The sequence below is a fragment of the Nyctereutes procyonoides genome, unplaced genomic scaffold (assembly GCF_905146905.1).
Source record: "Nyctereutes procyonoides isolate TBG_1078 unplaced genomic scaffold, NYPRO_anot_genome, whole genome shotgun sequence".
Classification (NCBI taxonomy): domain Eukaryota; kingdom Metazoa; phylum Chordata; class Mammalia; order Carnivora; family Canidae; genus Nyctereutes; species Nyctereutes procyonoides.
Window position 1 is genome coordinate 23,758,298 of NW_026575120.1, and position 21,187 is coordinate 23,779,484.

Sequence of the window (21,187 nt, forward strand, 5' to 3'; positions counted from 1 at the left end):
TCCAGACTCAAGAGAGGGCAAACGGAGCCAGTGTTCCAGATCTTTCCATCTTGTTCATCTTGATTTACTTTGTTTCTTCTTTCCTCAAAGCATGTCTCTCCTACATTTTAGAGGGCCCATCCTAGCGCTCAGTGGAAGAAGAAGACATGGTGCGTCTGCCTTGGCAACAGGGAGAGGGCGTTGGAGGTGCAGAATGGCTGCTTTGCTTGTTTGCCCACCTGGTTGGATATTTGCTAAGAATAGGAGGACTGAACACTGCCACATGGACCATGGCACGTGGCTGATGATTCTGTGGTGGAGGAAGGGTTTCAGGTAAAACAGGTGTGGGCAGAATTTGGGGAAAGGAAATGGGCAATGAAGTCCCAAGAGGCAGGGAAGGCAAGGCGGGTTGGCCACTCAAGGAGTTGGGTCCTATTCTCCTCTAGGGCTCCAGAAACCTGGTTCATTTGTGGAATGAATGAAGCCACAGACCCTTTAACTTTGTGGGTCATTCATGGGAGGAGGCTGACAGAGGAGAAGGCAATTCATGTCTTCATCATAGACTCATTGTGCAAACGGATTGATGGGGCCAGTACTTCGCTTGGCATTGGAGCTACAGAAGCAGCAGGACGTGGTTTGTGTCTGTCAGAGGCTCATGGTTGTATGACAGGGAAGGTATTAAAGGTTTGACATCAAGTAGAAGGGCCCTTAGTCAAACCTGCCCTTTTAGGGAAAGAGCCCGGGCTGATGGTCCTTGTGCATGTCCTGGGGTCATGCTGGTGGCAGAGACTTCTGGCTTGAAGAACATGTGGGGGCACCAAGGTAAAGCTGCTGTCTAGGCACTTAAACCTACCGATCCCTAGTCTTTTGCCTTTAAGAGTAATCCAGGAAATCAAAAACCAAAATCCCATCATCTCTTCTAATAATATTTAACAGTTTCTTGAACATTAAAGACACACTTTATTTCTCCAGCTAGACAACTGCATTCTTTAAAATGTCACGGCTCAACATGGTTCACCGCTCCCTTCTCCACCACTGTCGGGGTATCAGACCCATTTCCTCCTGACCACTCGTCCCCAACCCCATCGCCATTCTTTCCTGTGTACAGTGCCTCTATGGTACCTAGTACAGCACCCAGAGGCGATAGCTACTTAGTTATATCTGTATGAGGTTTCAGCAGTGAGCATATTCTACTGCTGTGTCTCACGACTGTCCTAGCTTGCCAGAAGGCGACACTGATAGATTTACAGATGGATGTGCCTGCGTCTGTGAGCCTTCTGTAACCAAGAGGTTATGGGGCTTTGGTGAGCAGGTCCATGGCTTTCATCAGCTCCTCCAAAGGGATATATAATCTGTGGGTAATGATCAATGCACCGTTGGTTCAGCATATGAGCTCATACAATTTCCAGATGTCTCAACATCTGACCTCCTGTGGGCTGAGGCCCCAGTCTGTACACGTGATGTGCTGAGCTTCCTCTCTCTTTCACAGCTGTCTTCCCACACCTGTTGTATAACTATTACTTTTGAAGTTATTCAAGTGTAAGAGGAGATTGGAAATTACCTATTGCATACTTCCAAAGCACACAGAATTTATTAATTGTTGCTTACTTTTAAAAATCAGGAGAAAAACATTTGTTATATCCTCATTTTTTCCTTGTTTCAAAAGCAACTCATTAAATAACTAATCAAATATGAAAAATTGCTACAAAAGCCCTAGTGCCTCCAGAGATGGTGCAATAAAAAGAAAGAACAGCTACATCTATCCATAAGACACGCAGACAGAGAATGGCCTTAAGTGTATGCCTTTTCTCAACTGATCTCCAGACAAGGATTCCTAAATTTGCATTTAATTTATTCACTTTATTATCTTTGAAGTTTTCTCTTCATATCAGTTTTTGTGTTAATCTTCTTAGTGTATTATGTTTACCATGTCTTACCTGGGATTCCTTGATTTGGAACTAAAAGAAAAGGGGAGGGCAATGGTTATGTTCTCACTGTGCAGCTTGCCAGCAGCGTGCTTTCGGTGAATTTACTCAACCTCTCTGAGCCTTATTTCCTCTTGTGTAAAATCAGACTGCTCAATTAGATATCTGGTTTGTACGCTGTGCTCCAAACTGCTGAAGGTGGGTGCTCTGCTAACATGTCTCAGGGGCCCACTACTGGGGAGTATCTGCTGCTGACATGTCTGGGGGCCATTAGGGGGTTTTCACCTCTTTTACACGTTGAGTTTGACTTATTCCCTTTGGAAAAAATGTTTCTGTTACTAAAACAAAAGTTCAAAAATCACTGGGCAAGATAGATAGTCTGTAAAATTCATTAAATGTCAAATGTTCTATGATCCTCTAGAATAACCCATCTTAGAATGGACACACAAGCCCTCACCAGATGCTGGAAAAAAGACCCATTCAAATATCATTGTGATATCAACACACGTAGTTAAGTACGTGCTAAATGATGGCTTGAAATGTCCATGCTAAGAGCAGTGCTCTGTGCACACTGGTGCTTTGAAGAGAACATTTAAGCACAGAACACTGCCCAGTGATGAGCGTCTGCCTTTGGCCCAGAGTGTGATCCTGGAGTCCTGGGATCGAGTCCCACATGGAGCTCCCTGCATGGAGCCTGCTTCTCCCTCCACCTGTGTCTCTGCCTCTGTGTGTGTGTTTCTCATGATGTTTCTCATGTTTCTCATGAATAAATAAAATCTTAAAAAAAAAAAAAAAAGCACCAGTGTGATGAGCATTATTCCTGGTAGGGCCTCAGCCTAGATCCGCCCCAGGTCCTTCAGGTAGCTGGGGGAAAACCCACCGAGTTGGTGTTCTCCCACTTTCTGGAAAAGAGGGTTCTTGTCGAGAAGGGAAAGTGTCCACCCCATCCTCGTAAGAAACAGATAAATTCCATAAAATGCAGCAAGAGAGTTTGAGGCATTAAGGCTCTGATATTTAACAAGGACAGATCAGTTCATGCCTACCAAAGTTCTCACTCTTTACCTGTGTACCCTATGATGTGGAATTGGAGGGATGGAGCATTTTTTTCCTTTTTCAAAAATCAGAGCCAGGTTTCCTAATTATATCAAGTCTTAGAAATTTTTCAAGCTGCTTCAAGAAATACTGCATTTATTTATCCACATGTTAACAGTCATATGTGTGTATGTACCTCGATACCATAAAGTACCTGTTGCTTCTAAGTAAACTTGAATTCTATCTGGGGCATCACAAACCATTTTAAGTTCTTTGAAAACCAGAGGCTTCCAGTACTCTTCTCAGGCAGTCAGAACATACCTAGAAGAACAATCACCCTCACAAAGTATCATTTTTACGTCCAGGCCATTCTTCCAGTTTCGTATATTCCCCCAAATCTGCCCTAAGTTCAGATTTCTTTTCTTTCTTCCAGAATTCCACTAACTCTCCATTGCTTTCCAGGGTTGTACTTCCCAGGCCACCATGCTCCAAACTACTCGCGTGTAAGCATTTCCTGCTCTCCAGAAGCATCTCCTGTCCGCGCTGGTCCTCCCTGTCCTGTCCCACAGGTTGCAAGAGCACACCTGGGATCCATCCCTCTGCCCTCCCAACCTTCAGGCGTCCCAGACAGCTTCCTTCTCTCCCATTTGGCTTCTCTTCTATGTCTCCTATTCATCAAAATAAAAACCTTTCTCTGATCCGACATCTGTCTAATAAGTGGATGGGGGATCAAGCGGGCTATTAACATTTAAAAATATGTTTCCTTCCCTCTCCCATTTGAAGACCTGATTTAGGATAGGCAGCAAGTGTCATATTTCAGAATTCCCTGAGCAAACCCCGTAATAACCACCAATATTCGAACATGGGGAATAAAACTTGCCTCTTCAACATAGAGAAGTAAATTCTTCCGTTAATTTTAAAACCGCATGTTAACATGCCGCATGTTAACTTCTAGAGAGAAAATCAAGAGGGTATGTTTTGAATTCGGGGTTGTGATGTTCATCTTGCTGTGGGTAACCGACTTGGAGGGTTGAATCTATCCTTCCCAGAGCATGAATTCCCATTACATTCAAGGGGAATCATTCGAGCGAGTCAGAGCACAGACTCTGACCTTTCAAAAATGTTTCGAAAGTGCCCCCCCTCATTCCCACCACCAGTCTCCCCATTTTATCGAGCAGATTGCACTGGTGCCTTTTGGTCCGGCTCCCCTCCCTACACTCACAGGCACACCCACGGACATTTTTTAGAAGCCGGTGTTCCAAATTAACAACGTAGCAGCTTAAGATGATGCTCAGAGTCTCATGCCGTTTCATGCGGTTTTTCTTGAGTTCTGGTGGAGGAAGTTAAATCTCTAAAAACATTGATCAGATACTAGTAAAGGGATAATATATAAATTGTCATGGAAAAGTCTATTATCAAGACTCGAGTATATCACTAATACGCTTTCTAAAGGCATGGGTGTGTGGGGGGGTCGGGTTCTGGATCCCACGGCATCCGAGCCACCACCATTAAAAATAAATGGACACCCCTATCACAGTTGGCCCCCAGCACTGACTTAATGTCTGCGCTCATGGCAATTTTTCCTAAGAAGGGATTGCTGTGGATTTCTACTCCATTACCACAAAATCCTCCCAGAACTGGAAGCTAAAAGCTGCAACAGTGTCTGTTATTTGGGGCTCGAGTGATAAGAGGCCAGATCTAATGTAAATGCAGAAATAAGAGGTACTTAACAGGACACGCGCGACCTATCCGTGATTTCAGGGGTTGCCAACACTGTCCTCACCCTGACCTCTAATTAATCTGTCATTAATGATTGTGAGACAACATCCTATTGTTTTTTCTTCCATTGGCTGTGCTATAACTTTGAACCGGAAATTCCAGCCATTAACGGCTCTGCTGGGTTTCATCACCAACAGCTGTTGCTCAAGCTACGGATGCTCTCAAGGTGAGTAGCGCATTACAACTGACAACCTTAAATGTTTCGTAGGGATTGGCTTGTCTCAGGCATCTAGCCAGGTCCAGGTGGTGGAGCACACGTGAAGGTTTTGACAGGTCAGCTGTGAGCAAATAATGGACTGCTGCGGGTCCTAGTAGCGATTGGAGGCCCCAGGATGAGGCCCGAAGGAGTCTTAAAATCGAACAACAGATGGAGGGACAAGGAGGACTCGGAATGAACTTCCTAGATCAGATCACAACCTCTGGGGCTACTTTCCCTGAACGATTCCCATCTCCCCTTCCCTCTCCATTCCCACTTCACGGGGTACACACAGGGCCCCAGGCAGAAAGGGTTTGAGAATGTCAGCCACCTGCAGTGTTACAACAAACATTCTACCCAGTGGATGTGGTTCCCATTCCTATGCTTTGAGGCCACCAGGCAACCAAACCCCAGACCTGCAATTAAAACATTTCCGCCCATTCTGGCTATCTGAGCCACATCCGAAACAAGAAGACACAACCTCCACGCAATATCTTTTGAAAGCCAGGGCTTCAAACAACTATCCATTTTTATATGCTTACGGACACCTACTTCCTCCCCAGATCAGAATCTCTTCCTCAGAGAAGGAAGGGTTCTAATTTTCGGAACCCTAGATGAACCAACTCGTTCTGCCCTTTCATGCAAGAGTGGGCAAAAAATACCCAGTGCAGAACCAAAATCATATTGCTGCACTTCCCAATGAGGCAGAAACATGGTGGCCATCTGTCACTTCAAGTGACGAGCATCTTCACACTGTCCATGGGCATCCTGGAGGGGATGATGTTTTGGTGAAAGGTTAGTGGGCAGCCTCCTCCAACCCTCTAAGTCCCTCAGGTTTTCTCTGTGAAGCGTTTGAAGGTCTTGGGCAAGCGTTCCATGGTAGCTCCTGTACTGGGAGTGAGGGGCAGGATCACTTTCAATGTGATGTCAGTATAATGTAATATAATGTGTTCAAAGCCAGAGAATATGAGAATATGACATGTCCATTTTTCAAAAAGAAAAGTCATCTGTTTTCCATTTGTTTTGAATTTGGGCCTTGCATACAGGCAATGTGGGATTGTCTGGGTTTTCACATAGCCTCTTGAGTGACACTTGCTTATGGACCTCATTTAGTCTATGGCATAACTTGCATCCCAGAAGACGGGAACTTCTGTCGCCACCAGAGCAAAGTAGATTATGGCTTCAAGCTAGCTGCTTGCCTCACTGCACATTGTTCTCTCTGGGGATAAGACTAAGAAGAGCGCCTCCTCTAAGAAGAGCACCACACCAGTCCCACCTTTCCTCTGTGCAAAGACTGTGCTGCTCCCCACTCTTGCACCCCCGGTCCTCTCCCTGGCCACTGCTCCTCCTCGCCAAGACCTACCTGGAGATCCTAAGCATGCACATCTCATTCTGCACATGCTCTTGCTAGGATGCCTGATTTTTGAGTTCTCCTCTTCCACACATCGATCCAACTGGCAGCCAGAATGTTTCTCTCTTTCTTCAGAGACCTAGATAACTTTCTCCACAATCTTAAGAACCTATGGTTTTGACTCTAGTCCTGTTCCTTCAAGTCTCCTTTTTGTCCAGAGGGCCTTACATGACTTAGACCACGAGCAGAATAAAACTTAACGTGCACTAGTACCACCACTGCATCCATTGCCGCTCTTTGAGCTGTGGAAGGACCACCTCAGAAGTAAGTCAGTGGTGGCACTTCCTAATATTGAATCTTGTTTTTCTGGGTTTCCTTTTACTATTTCTTTTATTTTTAATAATAAATTTATTTTTTTATTGGTGTTCAATTTGCCAACATACAGAATAACACCCAGTGCTCATCCTGTCAAGTGCCCCCCTCAGTGCCCATCATCCATTCACCCCCACCCCCCTCCCTCGTCCCCTTCCACCACCCCTAGTTCATTTCCCAGAGTCAGGAGTCTTTATGTTCTGTCTCCCTTTCTGATATTTCCTACCTTCACTATGGATGTTTCACATTGACTTTCCCTGTAACATAGTTTCATAAAAAATTTAACTCTCCTGATGGTCAAAGCCAGCTCCTCTGTTTCAGTATCTGATTTTACTATGGGGCAAGCAACAGGATTGAATGCAAAGAGCACTGGGCAGAAGATGTCAGAAGTCCCGCTCCCGGGTCATCATCACATGTGTCCTCCTGGAAAGGTGTGTCTTCTCTTAGAATTCCAATCTCTATGCATTTTAATGGCTGCTTTACAGAATGTGCTGTTTAGAAAATTTCACTCACTTCAGAAAACTCTTTGCAATGGCATTATAATCACAAAGGGTAAATAATTTAACCTCTCAATCTACACTAGATCCTGGGGCTCCTAACTTAATAGGTGATTACACACCTCAGGGCTATATAGTTGGCCTTGTGCATCTCGGAGAAGAGTGAAAAGCAACAAAAAAGAGCTCTTACACATCCAGTGCTATCAGACAGCCAGCTCTCAGGGCTCCAGAAGCTACAAAGGTTCTGGAACTGAACACAGAACAAAAGATCCAAGTTCCGCAAGAGAACACAGAAGGAGGTGTTCTGGAGATCTTTTAAGAAAAGGCATATTCTCATTTATTTGTAAGATTCCTGAGAAGTGAACCTGATCCTGCGGTGCACTTACGGCATCTTTCCAATTTTGTGATACATGAGGCCTGCGTGTGGGCGCACATGCACATGGACACGCATATGTATCCATTCACACTACACCAGAATCTGCCACTAAAAACTCATCCCTGCTCCATATTTGAACAAAAATGTGTCCTGGTTCACTGGAAGCACCGAGATTTTATCTTTCTCTCTTTTCTTACTCTCAACAGTATTACTGATCACTGCTTTTCAATTTTAAGTCATTTCAAATGAGGACTGTATATTTTAAACTAAATTTGTGCTTTTACTTAAGTGGGGAAAATACTTAATTTGGTTCTCTAAGGAAGGATTTAGTTCATTTGAGAACATACAATAAATTTTAACCAAACCAGCCTCAGCTTTTTCTCCTTCACCTGCTAAGTTTCACTCTGGGTACATTGGTGTGGTGGGGTGCTGGCCAGAATGGATTCGGTTTTTCCTGAGGAGCCTATCTACCATCTACTTGGCTTTAGAGCTAAAGGATGAATTCAGTTCATTCAGCTTAAATGATATTTTGTTTCCAAACATCTCTGGACTGTTAATACCTCACCTAAAAATAAATTTTGGCAAACGGAAAGAGAAAGGGAAGTGGTCTTCTAGAAGTCTATTCTCCATTTGAGTTCAATGTGTTTATACAGCATTAAAAAAAAAAACAAACAAAAAACAAAAACAAAAAACCTCTACATATTCCTCTATATTTAGTATGTGTTTTAGCCTTTTAGCCAGAAAAATGGGAAAAATCAGCAATCTCTAATTAATAGGTAAAATAATTTGGTTTTATATCTTTTCCTAGATTAGTTTTTCATTAATTTACAATAATCCTTGGTAATAACAAAAGTTATTTCCAGGTGCTACCCACCTTCCAACTCCCAAGGTAGGTAAGAAACTGTACCATACTTCTGTTAGTTTGCTAAGAACTAAGTGTTAGTCTGTTGCAATAACCAAATAAATTTTAAAGAGTGTTGGACATAAATAGCAGGCCACAGAAAATCCAAATCCTCAGATTAATGCCTCCCAATATAAGATATAAGGTGCCTCTGCCATAAAGTCCGTCAATACAGTTAAATGATCCCTAATCTAAAAACTAAACCAAACCACAAACCGGCATTTATTTTTCTTTCTCTCTTTCTTAAAAAAAAAAAAATATGGGAGTATATCCCTCTGTCCTGGCCTCCCTATAAACCCCCACCCACCTATGTCCACAGCTCCACTAGCACGAAGGACAACATGCAATAAAGAATGGGAGAACTCCTTCAGAGCTCTGCAGTCTAAGTACACAGAACAGAGTTTAAATGTCTTTCAAAAACTGATAAATGGTGGAGGAAGAAGAAATAGTCTTCATGACTAAGTATTTTATTTACCTCTTTGTGTTTTGAGCAGTTTATTATGATTTAAGCCAACATCCCCTACAGGTGCATTAATGTTAGATGTGAGATCTTTGTACTCCATCCCATTTTGCTTCTCCTGCCCTGGTCCTGCTGTTGATCAATTTGTTCTGCTTCACAGGGTGGGCACTCTGTCCTTCTCAGGGTCAAGAAGATGCCTGAGAATGGGAAGAGGGCCTCCTGACTCCTCCCTACGGCCACTGCCGCCTCTGCCCTCCTGACTCTGCCCATTCACATCTTCCACAATGGCCCCAGGGGCAAGGATAGGGGGGTTCCAATGATTAAAAGGTACAAAAATCAAACAAGACCCTAGACATTCTCCAAAACCCACACCCTAATTAACTATTTCCACCCTCCTGACATGTAGAGGGAAGTGTGAGTAAGTTGTACAGGAGCCGTGGGCCTTCTACATAATGCAGATGGGCTTCTGAGTGTCCACCTTTGGGCTCGGATCTATGCATAGCAGTGTGCTTTCTCCATAATCATTGCCACTGTCTTGTGGTCAGAAATGCTACCCGAGTTCTTGCTGGAGCCTGCAAGCCCAAGGCACACTTGTTTTATACCTAGCGAGGAGAAGAACTGGAATAAAAGGAAGCCCAGTTAGTCACAGGATGTTAATTTGGGGTGGACATCTTTTTTTCTTGAGCAAATATTCTGTAGAATTTTTTAAAAGGAGTAAGGGTTGGTTCGCCTGTTGTGAACCTCCCAGTGTTCATGCTACAGCAAGCATTAACCTTCACACGAGCCCTCCTAGTGAATGTAGGACTCTTAGACTTCTGTATTTATAAAATCTTCTGCCCAGAAGAAATTAAAATTGAATTTAATTTCTTTAGATGATGGTAATGGTGATGATACTACTAATAAAGTGGTCTCTCTTTTTTTAATCAAAAAATGGGCTTTGAGGAAATGACAAAAAAAAAAATCTCCCACTAAATACAGATCCAGAGTTGTCTTCATACTGTCTGTGAATAGCTGATGTCGAGACCATCACACACTATCCCTGAAAAGGCTCTTTGCTTTCCTGAACTCTAATGGGCTCTCGTTTATTGGCCCAAATCCTAGCAAGTGGTGGCTAACAACACCCCTGAAATAAATCGGAGAGATCAACTTATGCTGTTGATTTACCAGGCTTGAGCAAACTGCTCTGGGAATCTACTGGTGTCTCCCAGGATCTATTTTAATGATCTGCCTGAGGAGAACCAAGCAGTGATTAAAAGATAAGAACCCTCACGATCTTCGAGAAGGGAATTACAATATCTACACGAGTGGTAAAACACAGCTTGCTGGTTCCCCTTCACTCCTGAGCCTGAGGCTCAGAGCCTCTGCAGATGGCAGGCCCGACTGAGCGGCAGGGTGAGCGGACACCCTGTGCCATATGGGGACACCCGAGTGGTCCTGGCCACCTTCGGCCAGCCCCTCAAGGCCTGCTACTTCTCAGCTGGTGGTGATGGAGGTCCCACTGGGTCCCAGCCAGGCAGTTTTCCTAGTGAGGAGAGTGTGCCCCCTCTAAATGCCCAGGATGAGCAACAATCTGTTCACTCCTTCCGAGATACTTAAGGAGAAGAAGCAGAAAAGGGACACAGGTATCAAAGAAAAGTCCTTTCAACATTGCTCATGTATCCTTTTTAGACTTGAGTTAGAACCAGATCAAAGTGCTGTTGGAGGGTCAGAATACACTGAAATTTGAGGAAGGGCCGCCCGTCTCCTCCATCCCTCCCTGCCCCAGCCCCCCGAATTACAAAGTAGTTGGAAACCTTCACAACTGACAAATGCATAATCAGGCAGCTGGTGCCGAAAGAGGCCTTTGTCCAGAGGTGCCCCCACACCAAGTTTACCTCGCCAGATGCTTGCTCCCGAGCCCTGCAGTATGGACAGACCAGGGGATCTTGCAAAAATAGAAGTCAGGAGGGTAGAAGGCAGACCCCGGCCGCACTCTGCTCAGTGCCTGTTTCACCTCTGGCTTTTGGCTCAGGTGAGGACAGTCATCGCAAAGAGAAAATCATCCAAGAAACACACATCCCCCACGCACGCACGCACAGGCACACTCCAGAAAGCAGCATTACCTGTTCCTGCTGCTGCACGGATTTCCCCGGAGCATTTGGCTCCTTGGCTGTAGTCATGATGCCCTGGCCAGGGCGCACACCCGCACAGGAGCAGGAGCGGTCTGACGGTGAGTCCGAGCCACGGGAGTCCGATCCGCGGGGAGGGGACTGATTTAGTCCATACTTCCGAAATCGCACGGCTATTTTGGGGAGGATGGGGGAGGGCGAGTGGGTAGACCAGCCTAGTTTTCTCTTTAGATGCAAGGAGCCGAGAGCGGATCCGAACAGGGGAGATGCTGCGGCTTAGCGGGGCTTCTCCAATTAGCAACAGCCTCCGCAATCGCCACAGAAACAATGGTAACTGCTTAGCAACCGGCAACTGGCGGCGCCGTGCAGGAAGGGGACCCGAGTGATGCGCGCCGCTCCCGCCCGCCGCCCGCCTCCCGCCGCCCGCCTCCCGCGGCGCACGGCGCATGCTCCGGCCTCTGCTCGGCTGGGGAGGGGGCGCCGGGGTGGGGAGGGGGCGGGGGGACTCCGGAGGTGGGGGAGGGGCGACGGGCGGGGGCTGGGGGGAGAGGGGGGAGGGGGGAGAGAGGAGAGGGGGGAGAGGGGTGCGGGGGCGCCCGCGGCCCCGGGCCTGGGGACCTCCGCCCGCCCTCGCCCTCGCCCTCGCCCTCGCCCTCGCCGCCCGGCCTCCCCAGGTGGCCGAGCCTGTGCCCCCGCAGCAGCAGTGCTGGGCAGCAGGTCACACCGGGACGCGACGCGGAAGGGGGCCGCTAAGGGGACAGGAGGGAGGTGGGCTGTGTCTTTCCCTTCTGTCACCTAAGTGCCCGTGCTTGCGAGGAGGCAGATGGTCGGTGGGCACCGAGGCATGGCATCTTTCCCGTTTGCCCGGTGGGTTTTGCAGGCGTGCTAGATGTGGGAATCTTGGCCTTTATTTTCCTTCAAATTCAGAAACTTACTACGTTTCCTCTTTTTACTCAAAGAATCTCCGGTTTCTCTCTGAAAAATCAACCAGAACCTCAAGGGTGTCTGTCGGTTAAATTAAAAAAAAAAAAAAAATTAAAAAAAAAAAAAAAAGGAACACAGCATCTGGGGTGACCTTATAGGAGCAAGTCTCCCTGCTGAGTCCTGAGCTCAAGGAGACAGCAGGACAGACAGGGCAGTCCTGTTGTCCCTGCCTGGTCTCCTTGCCACCTTGCTGGACCCTGCTGCAATGCCCCTCACCCCTGCCCCTGGGGGGACACAAGCTGGCTGGCGGAGGAGAAATGCAATGTGGGCCGAGCTGATTAGCTCTGAGTAAAGCTTGATTAGCCACTAGTTTACAGGTGGAAATGTCCTGTGGCCTTCCAGAAACACAGACCAGCTTAGCCTGCTGAGCTTGGGCTGCCCCTGTGTGTGAGCAGTGCCCTTTGTGAGCGCTCTCTAGCTCCTTCTAGGCCAGATCTTCTACCTCCACCCAAAGGCTTTCAGGCCACAGGCAATTCACTGGCCTGGGGGAGCAGAGCATCCCTGCACTCAGCACTAATAAATACTGTCAGTAAGAAAGTCCTTCCTCCTGCATCTCTGTAAAGCCCAGCATCTGAGCAAAGACAAAGTAGGTGCATTTCCATGAAAAAGCTATTTCCTAGTAGGTTTCTTGTTCAATTCCTTCCCAACACCCCTGACCCCTAGTCACTTTACAAAAATAAACACACTTGTGAAATCCAAGGCACTGTATCCTTCTTTGGAGTTGACAGATGAATCCAGATCATGGCAGAGCTGCCCGGTCACCTCTACCACAGCCTGAACTTAATTGTGGGCTAAGTATTTACTTGGCACCGATTCTAAGACATCAATATAGGCAGCTGGGAGTTTGTATGGTTTACCTAAGAATATTAAAAAAAAAAAGGAAAACTCCATCTAAACCCCCATCACACAGTAAAGGTCTGGTTTGTGTTTTGTTGCTTTTGTTTAAACTTCCCCACAGGATACTGTATTTCCAGGGTGAGAACAGCAATGGTGTGGATCCCTGTCTAACTCTTTGTAGTCCTGCTACTGGTTTTGAATGTGAGTTACTATCAGCGTTGACTGCAAGGAGCGTGCCAGGCAAGAAGCCTTGCGGGGCGTCTTCCTACAGCTACAGGCTCCTAAGTGGATGGTGCGCGCCCCACTTGGTCACATCCCTGGCCTCCGGAAGCCACTCCAGCATCATGAGGTTGGCAAGCAAAGCTGCCCTGGGAACCCCAGCAGCAAAGACCCAGTGAAAAGAGCTGAGCAGCCATTCTTCCCTGCGTACCTGGACCCCAGGGGCTGTGGCAGCGGGGATGGAGGGAACTCAGTGAGAAGTGAAGTAGAGTGGCCACACCGGGACCACAGTGGGCTCAGCTGCAATATACCCTTTTACTATTTCAGTCTCACTCCTGAGCATCTCAGAGCTGGTCTGTCCTCCAGAGTCCTCTTGAGTGAAACACCAGAGGGGGATCAAATCTGAACCCACCATCTGTTAGCATCTCTGAAAGGATCCATTGCAAATCCACGGAGGCCAGGACCACTCCCCAGCATGGATATCCAAGGACAGAGACAACAGCAGAAGAAGGAGAAGTGAAGGGAGCTGGGCCCTGCCCCCTGGTCACTGTTTCCAGAGCCCTGAACCTAATCTAGTGAGAGTGAGTTGTACCCTGGGTGTGCTAGGTTGTGTGATGGAGGAGGACATGAAACCCCCTCTGGCACTTCCATCTTACTTCTCAGTAAGGACCTTATGTATTATTTTATATCTAAAATGAATATGGCTAAAAGCAAAGTTCACCTACATCTGCCAGATTATACCTGATACTTCAAAAGAGTCTCCTGCTAGCATCAGATCATGAGATCCCCAGAGTGCGGGCCTGGCCAGCCTTCCCAGCGCCCACACCCCCCCATTCATCCCATCTCTTTTCTGGAGCCGCTGGATGGAAAAGCTTGAGAATCACGGGTCAAGGGCCAGGCCAGACTGTGCCACTCAGAACCCTGCCCTGGGATTTTCTGGCATCAAGCCCCCAGGCAGCTGACTTTTCTGCATACTTGACTTTACTGCTTTTAAAAGAGAAAGGGCAGGCTCTCCTGCCAAATGCAGGAGAAATTGGGTGGTTCCACATAGATGAGGAATCTGAAACAGTCCACGTCCTGTAAGCAGAGGACAGGATGGTGGTTGCTAGGCCTGCAGGGAGGTGGAGACAGAATTGCTGGGTATGAAATATTTGCTACGGAAAACGACAAAGTTCTGGAGAGGCGCTGTGCCACACGGTGCTTGTAGAGAACTGTGCTCACTTGGTCTGTGGAAAGAGTTGATCTTGTGTTATATGTTCTCAGGACAAGCAAAATTTAAAAAACAGAGACAATGGGCCACAGTTTATCCATATTTAAAAATCATTATCTCTCCAGAGGACAAACACTCTGCTGATGCTTATCCTTCTGCAGAAAGTGGGTATCACTCCAAGTCCAGAGACCCAGTTCCAGGGAGAGTGGGACTAAAGTCTCCTGTGCATTATCAGCACTCCCATCTGAACCTCCTCTGTCAGAGAAGAGGCTAAAAACCAGTGTGCACTGTCCTCCCCACAGTAGTGCAGATCAAAAAAAAAATAAATAAATAAAATAAGGAATTTATAGAAAAGTTTCGGGAAAGCATCACATATAAATACTATGGTTTCCAAATTCTAGAGACGGTGGGAAGTATAAGTCCAAGAGTCAAGGGAGACTCCAGCTGGAACAGGAGAACCCCAAAAGGCACACTGCCCACACTCCTTCCCCGCACCTTCCTCCACGAATATTTGGTTGATGTCATGCATACTTAGCAAAGGGACGGTGCCTACCTGCGCCCGCTAACAATGACAGTAAGAGCAGTCACCTGTTACTGCGCTGCGTGCAGTACACCCAACCTGAGCAACTCCACACGGCACACACTGCTATCTCCCCCGTTTTACAAAAGGAAATCGATATTGGGAGAACCCCGTGGTTATCCAGAGACTAAGTGGCCAAGGCAGGATGTAAACCTGGGCAGTTTGGGCCCGGGATCTCCATGCTGCACCGCCCTGAAGGCCTCACGAGCAGACTGTTGAAAACTCTAAGCAGTCCATGTGCCAGGAGTCACACTGAGAAGTTTATACATATTATCTTAACCCTTAAAAATCTCTCAGATGTGTATTGTATTTGTTTGCTAGGGCCACAACCAAGTTCCATAGATGGAAGGCCGGCACAGCTGAGATTTATTCTCTCAAAGTGCTGGACCCCAAGAAGTCCAAGATCAAGGTGTTGGCTCCTCCTGAGGCCTCTCTCCCCAGCGTGTGGACAGCCATCCTCTCCCCATGTCCTTACCACTCATCCCTCTATATGTCTGTGTCCTCATCTGCTCTTTTTATAAGTATCCCTGTGAGACAGGCCATAGCCCCCCTCCCCCAGTGATCCGATTTTACCTAACCTCTTTAAAGACCCATCTCCAAATACAGTCACGTATCTGAGGTCCTGTCTGCTAGGGTTCGATAATATGGATGTGGGGGGACAGAGTTATAACATTTACCGTTAGCCCCCTTTTACTTATGAGGAAAGTAGGCTTAAAATGATTCATAAATTCTTCGAAAATCACAGTCAGTAGTAAGCGGCAGAGTGGGCACTTAGATCCAGGTGTGTGATCAAAACCTGCTGCACATATAAATGTACAGCAGTACCTTCTCAGCTTTCTGGGGATGAGTGCTCCTGGGCCAAGGGGGCAGGAAGAGAAGGATCTGCAAGCTGACACACCTCCACTCTGAATCTGGGTTCTTTTGGGGGAGCCGAAATGCACTGAGCAAGGACTATGCTGGTGCCTGACTCTCGGCCAAGCCAGCTCTTCACTGGCATGCGAGGGCGCAGGCAGCTCGAGCCTAAGCAGAGCGCAAGGCAGGCCTGCCTGCCAACGGGGCCTCCACCAGCTGCCTGTCCTGCCCTGTCATTCCTCCTGCACTGTGGCCCGGGGCTGTTTGAAGTGTCTCATATCTGCCATCAGCCTCACTGAATGGACCTGAGGCAGAAGAGCCCTTCGCAGGTGCCTCTGGAGAGAGGCATCTTCGTGTGGGCGTGCCGACTTAGCCTGGATCCTCTCCCTGTGCCAGGTGCGTCTGACTAGGGCACTGGCACGGGGCTCAGCTAATTAGGTTTGTTCGCAGACTCTCAGGCCTGGATCCTCTGCAGCTTGATGCCATCTCCCACTCCTCTGATGTCTGTCCACCTTGCCCCAGAAGCCCATCAGCTAAACCGGCTTTGCATCAAGAACCACCTGCTTGGAACACCTGGATGGCTCAGTGGTTGAGCATCTGCCTTTGGCTCAGGGCGTGATCCTGAGGTCTTGGGATCGAGTCCTGCATCAGGCTCCCTGTAGGGAGCCTGCTTCTCCCTCTGCCTGTGTTTCTGCCTCTCTCTGTGTCTCTCATGAATAAATAAATAAAACCTTAAAAAAAAAAAACACCTGATCTGCAAGGCTTCACCAAATCCCTACTACGTGCAGATGGCAAAACCACCTACAGAAACAGGCACATGGGCTGATCTGCTGCTGCACGGTAGAGATTTGAATGTCTTTGGAGTGGAATCTCTGTAGATTTTGAATTTTTCAGCATTAACTATCTGTAAGAGGAGCTACTTCTAACTTACAATTCCCTGAAAATAAAAAATGTGGGCAGCAAGGTATGATTCCCTGGAGAGCCCAGCGGAGATCCAAAGAAGCAATTTAAAGATAAATAAATAAAAAGTAAACACGGAGCATTACCAAGGGGGAGGGAGGATGTGGGTAAGTTTCCTGAAGACTGGGTTTCTCTAGAGAAACGGACCAATAAAATACTATATATATAATATGCTATTCTATATTATTTATATATTAAGGAATTGCCTCACTCAATTGTAGGGGCTTCCAAATCTGAAGTCTGCAGGGCAGACCAGGAGGCTGGAAACCCAGGGAAGAGCCGAGGTTGCAGCTTGAGTCAAAGGCCATCTGGAGATGGCCTCTAGAATTCCCTCTTTGTCAGGAAAGGTCTTTTTTCTTTTCTAAGATTTTATTTATTTATTCATGAGACACACAGAGAGAGGATCAGAGACACAGGCAGAGGGAGAAGCAGGCTCCATGCAGGGAGTCCGATGCAGGACTCGATCCCAGGACCCTGGGATCACAGCCTGAGCCGAAGTCCCATACTCAACCACTGAGCCACCCAGGCATCCCAGACCTGCCAGATGTATGTTGATGGAGTAAATGGGTGAGCGTGTAAATCAGGACCCACAAACTATGGCCCGTGGGCCAAACCCAATCCACTTCCTATATTTTAAATAAAGTTTTATTGGAATGCGGCTCTGCCCATTTGCTTATGTAGCATCCAACAGCTGCTTCTGCATGACAGTGACAGAAGTGACACCGTGACAGAGGCCATGTGGCCTGTGAAGTATAATGGTTACTGTGTGGCCCTCTGCACAGTTTATCGATCCCTGGCCTGGAGTGAGTCTGTTACCTGCCAACTAAAGGTACATCGATTCATCTGGAATCCCAAATTCAATAGGAAAAAAACTTTCAGCATCAAAGGAGACCACCTCCCCAACCCCTTAAAAGGAAAGACACCAGAGAAACCTAACCCGTTTTAGTGTCAGCCTACAGCTCCCCTCCCACCATGCCCATCAGAGCCCCTCTCCTGTCTCGTGCAGCACACTGCTCCCCCCACACCGTGTGCACATCCCACAGTGTCTTCTCCAAATCCACGGCAGTTTCATGGGACGGGTCTAAGTGTCCCAGAAGCAGGAATCTCCTGTAGATTCAGTGAACGCTGAAATCATTCCAGCGGTCTGTCAAATCCATACCTCTACCACTTAGGGCAAGTGGTCAAAAATATTTGTTCAGATAAATTGATGATGTGGTATATTCAAGGGAATTCGATTATACATCATCTTTGAGTGATTTTCAACTCTTTTTTCCTCTAGAAAATGTTTCCCTTGCTGATCACAAACCTTTACAAGATAAAGGAATGGGTATCACCCTTCTGGGGATTAAAATCCCCGCAGGAGGCAGAGCCTGAGCCACTGTCTCCAGCCTCTGGGGAAGTCAACAGCTCTGCATTTACTGAGAAATTACTGGGTGCTGGGAGCCTTGTACATAAGGCAGGAAATCTTCTCTCATGGCCTCACGGCGTCATAGGAGGAAGAATCTTGTAACACATAAATCCCTTTGGGTCCTGCCTTAGGAAATACAAGGAGACGGGTGTAGGGGGAGTCGAGGAGCTGTGTGGGACACACTGGTGCACACCTGGCAATGCTAAGCAGTGATTAGAAGATAATGTGCACACAGAGTAGCATGGACGGTTGGTGAATACAGTGCTTGAGGCAAAAAAAATAAGAACTGTACATATTTACACATATATACATATATGTGTAAGACTATATTTACATAAATATATATATATATACACAAAGCAGATGCATGCACATAGAAACTATAAAACCCTTTAACAAAAAATGCATTCCTACAAAATATGTGTTCTGCAAAACTACATATAAACTAAAAGGTCCCCATCAAGAAATATAATGCTTGCTGATGGCAGGGAGGGAAAAGAGAGTAGATACCCATGAATGGAACCGTGCTGTGAACTCCTCCTCTGCCTCTCTCAGCTCCCTCACCTGTGAGTCAGATGGAGAAGGTCCAAACAGTGTGTGGGAGTGCTCGGGAGCCCCGCATTATTACCGTACCATCTCCTAGAACCCTCCCAAGGTGCCCCAGAACCACGGCCTTAATTCTTTATTGATAGCGAAGGAAATTGGCTTTGAGAGGACCGTTTGTCTGAGGTCATGGAAACCCCTGGTCTGATGAGTGTGCCTGGGGTGGACCCACACCGGAGTCAATCCTCCTCTTGGGCAAGCATGCCACAATCTCAACTAGGTATTCCCGAAGTTACATGCCTGTTGGAAGGTTCTCTGAGTCCAGGTGGATGTTGCCGGGTTAGTCATTGAATTTCTGAAAATTGCCGTAACACAAAAGGGCTTTTAAAGCAACTCACAAAAAAAATTAAAAATTAAAAATTAAAAAAAATAAAGCAACTCACATTTATGTCCATACCCTGCTTTATTTACTTTTTTCTATTTAAATGCATGTCATTTATTATTATGTATCATGTTGTTCTCTAAATCCTTTCAACATATAGTCTCTGTTTTTCTTGAAGATGGCAAGTTATTTTTCTTTTTCGCACCCCAGTTTTTAGGCGGCAGCCTCAATTCCACAGTGTGACATTTTGGAAACTTTGCTTTAAATTTTTCGTGTTTCATCCCCAAAGTAGCTTTATTCCATTCAGGTGGACTTGCCTGTCATGCCTCCCCCTGGACCATCTCACACGTTTGAACACGACCACAGAGCACCCCGCAGGTCAGCCACATCCGCTGCCGGTCACTGCTTAGCACGGTCTGCTCCTCCTCTGGCACCTCATGCACCAGGATGACCTTGGCAACTGAGGCTCGACAGATGCCTTGTTTATGGTTTCTAATGACCCTCGTTGAAAGTCCTGGGCTGTTCATGCAGCCCTAGTCTGATGCCAGGTATGGAGCAAGCGCTCACGTTATTTAGTTAACATACAGCGGCTCAGGTATTTGCACCACCACATTGCCTGCAATGGTGTTTCAGGACAGAGATGCCCAGAAGAGCCCCCTGGACAATCCTGGTGTGGGTTTCACATCCTCTCTGTTTTTTCAGGACCTCTACTCACCTCCCTGCCTTCTGGCCTGGGCCTGGTCATTTGGGGTCAGGAGGGATAGGAGAACATGTCTGATGTAAAATGTCCCTCCTGAGATCTTTCATTTCTCATGCTTCATTTTCTTTTCTTATTTTTTTTAAAGCTTTATTATTTGAGAGGGAGAGAGCGCATGAGCAGGGACAGAGGCAGAGAGGGGAGAGAGAGAGAGAATCTCAAGCAGACTCCATGTTGAGTGCAGAGCCCAACGTGGGGCTTGATCTCACAACCCTGAGATCACAACCTGAGCCATAACCAAGAATCGGTCACCCAACTGAAGGTGCCACCCAGGCGCCCCATCATGCTTCATTTTCAACACCAAATAAATAAATAAGCAGATCAATGCAGAAGGTTTCTAGGGAAGGATCAGTCAGTGAAATCCTTATTAACCAACTTTGCCAAAACACATCTGAGTTGACTCTGGGGATAAGTATAAATGACATTCAAATAGCCACAGAGAATTGGATGCATATAAACAATGATAAGCTAAGACACCTGGTAGCTTCTCTCAGAAGGCATCCTCAAGGCAAGGGCATTAACAAAGGAGAGTCATAGAAACCACATCTTCTACCCAAGGACTAGACTAGCACTTGCGCCAGCCCTTACCCCTCCCATCCTCACATGCCCAGCTTGGATGCCACCTCCCACCTCCCCATGGACTCGGCCCCTTGCCCCACTGCCCTCCCATCACAGGTTGGCGTGAGTGAAGTCCTCATCCTCATGCCTTGTCCGCTTCGTTGGCACACCTGGCCCCACTATGAGTGTCTCCAAAGGGGCAGGACCAAAGCAAGAGGAAGTGCTGCCATCGACTAAAGGAATGGATTTGGGGTCAGAATTGTGTGTCTGCAAATCCCAGGTCTGCTCATTTTCTGGCTTTGTGTAAGCTACTGATCCCAGGGTCCAGCTGTTATAAGGATGCGATGGTCAATGGCTTGTAGAATGCTGTCAGAATGAAGTCAGATAAACTCTGAAGCCAGTGGACACAGACTACAGCCTCAACAAATGGTTTCTCTCTTCGCCAGACAGAGCACCTTATGGGCCAGTCTGCTCCTGTCTGCATTCCCGGTGCCAGTGTGCAGAGAAAGCAGCCGAATAACGTGCTGGGGATGGAATGTTTGGAAAACTTAAGTGTCATCTTGATTGAACCAGCAGGACAAGAATCCCCCTCCACATGATGTGCCAAGAGAGGCCAGAACTGGGTCAGCCCTTCAGTAACTCATAGACACAGAGATGCAGACAGAAGCTTGCACTCAGAGTGGAGCTTTACGGGGACCCATGGCCACAGCAGACGCAACGGAGAGAGGGAAACATGGGACGGGACACGGGCCACCCTGGGAGCGGTGAGCAAACCCAGGCAAGGAGCGCAGGATGGATTGAGCGCGGAGATGCCCTGGGGGGTGAGAGAGTCTTCTAGAACACGGGGCTCTGTGCCCACCCACCCCCAATCCAGCCTCCAGCCAGGGCTCCTCCACCTCTTTCTCCTTGGTTGAGAGCTGG

At 47.2% G+C, this 21,187-nt stretch overlaps 1 protein-coding gene across 3 annotated transcripts in view; it reads right to left on the bottom strand.

The window, feature by feature from the left end:
* Nucleotides 1-21,187, bottom strand: part of DPP6 (dipeptidyl peptidase like 6) — an 821,668-nt gene that overhangs the window by 458,882 nt on the left and 341,599 nt on the right. The window contains exon 1 of one of the 3 annotated variants that reach the window (XM_055334557.1): nucleotides 10,971-11,037. The exons of the other annotated variants lie outside the window; for them this stretch is intronic. Within the exon in view, the coding sequence (XP_055190532.1) occupies nucleotides 10,971-11,027 (57 nt within the window). The 5' untranslated portion in view covers nucleotides 11,028-11,037. Of the gene's footprint in view, nucleotides 1-10,970; nucleotides 11,038-21,187 lie in introns of those variants that run through there. 3 annotated transcript variants of the gene reach the window in all.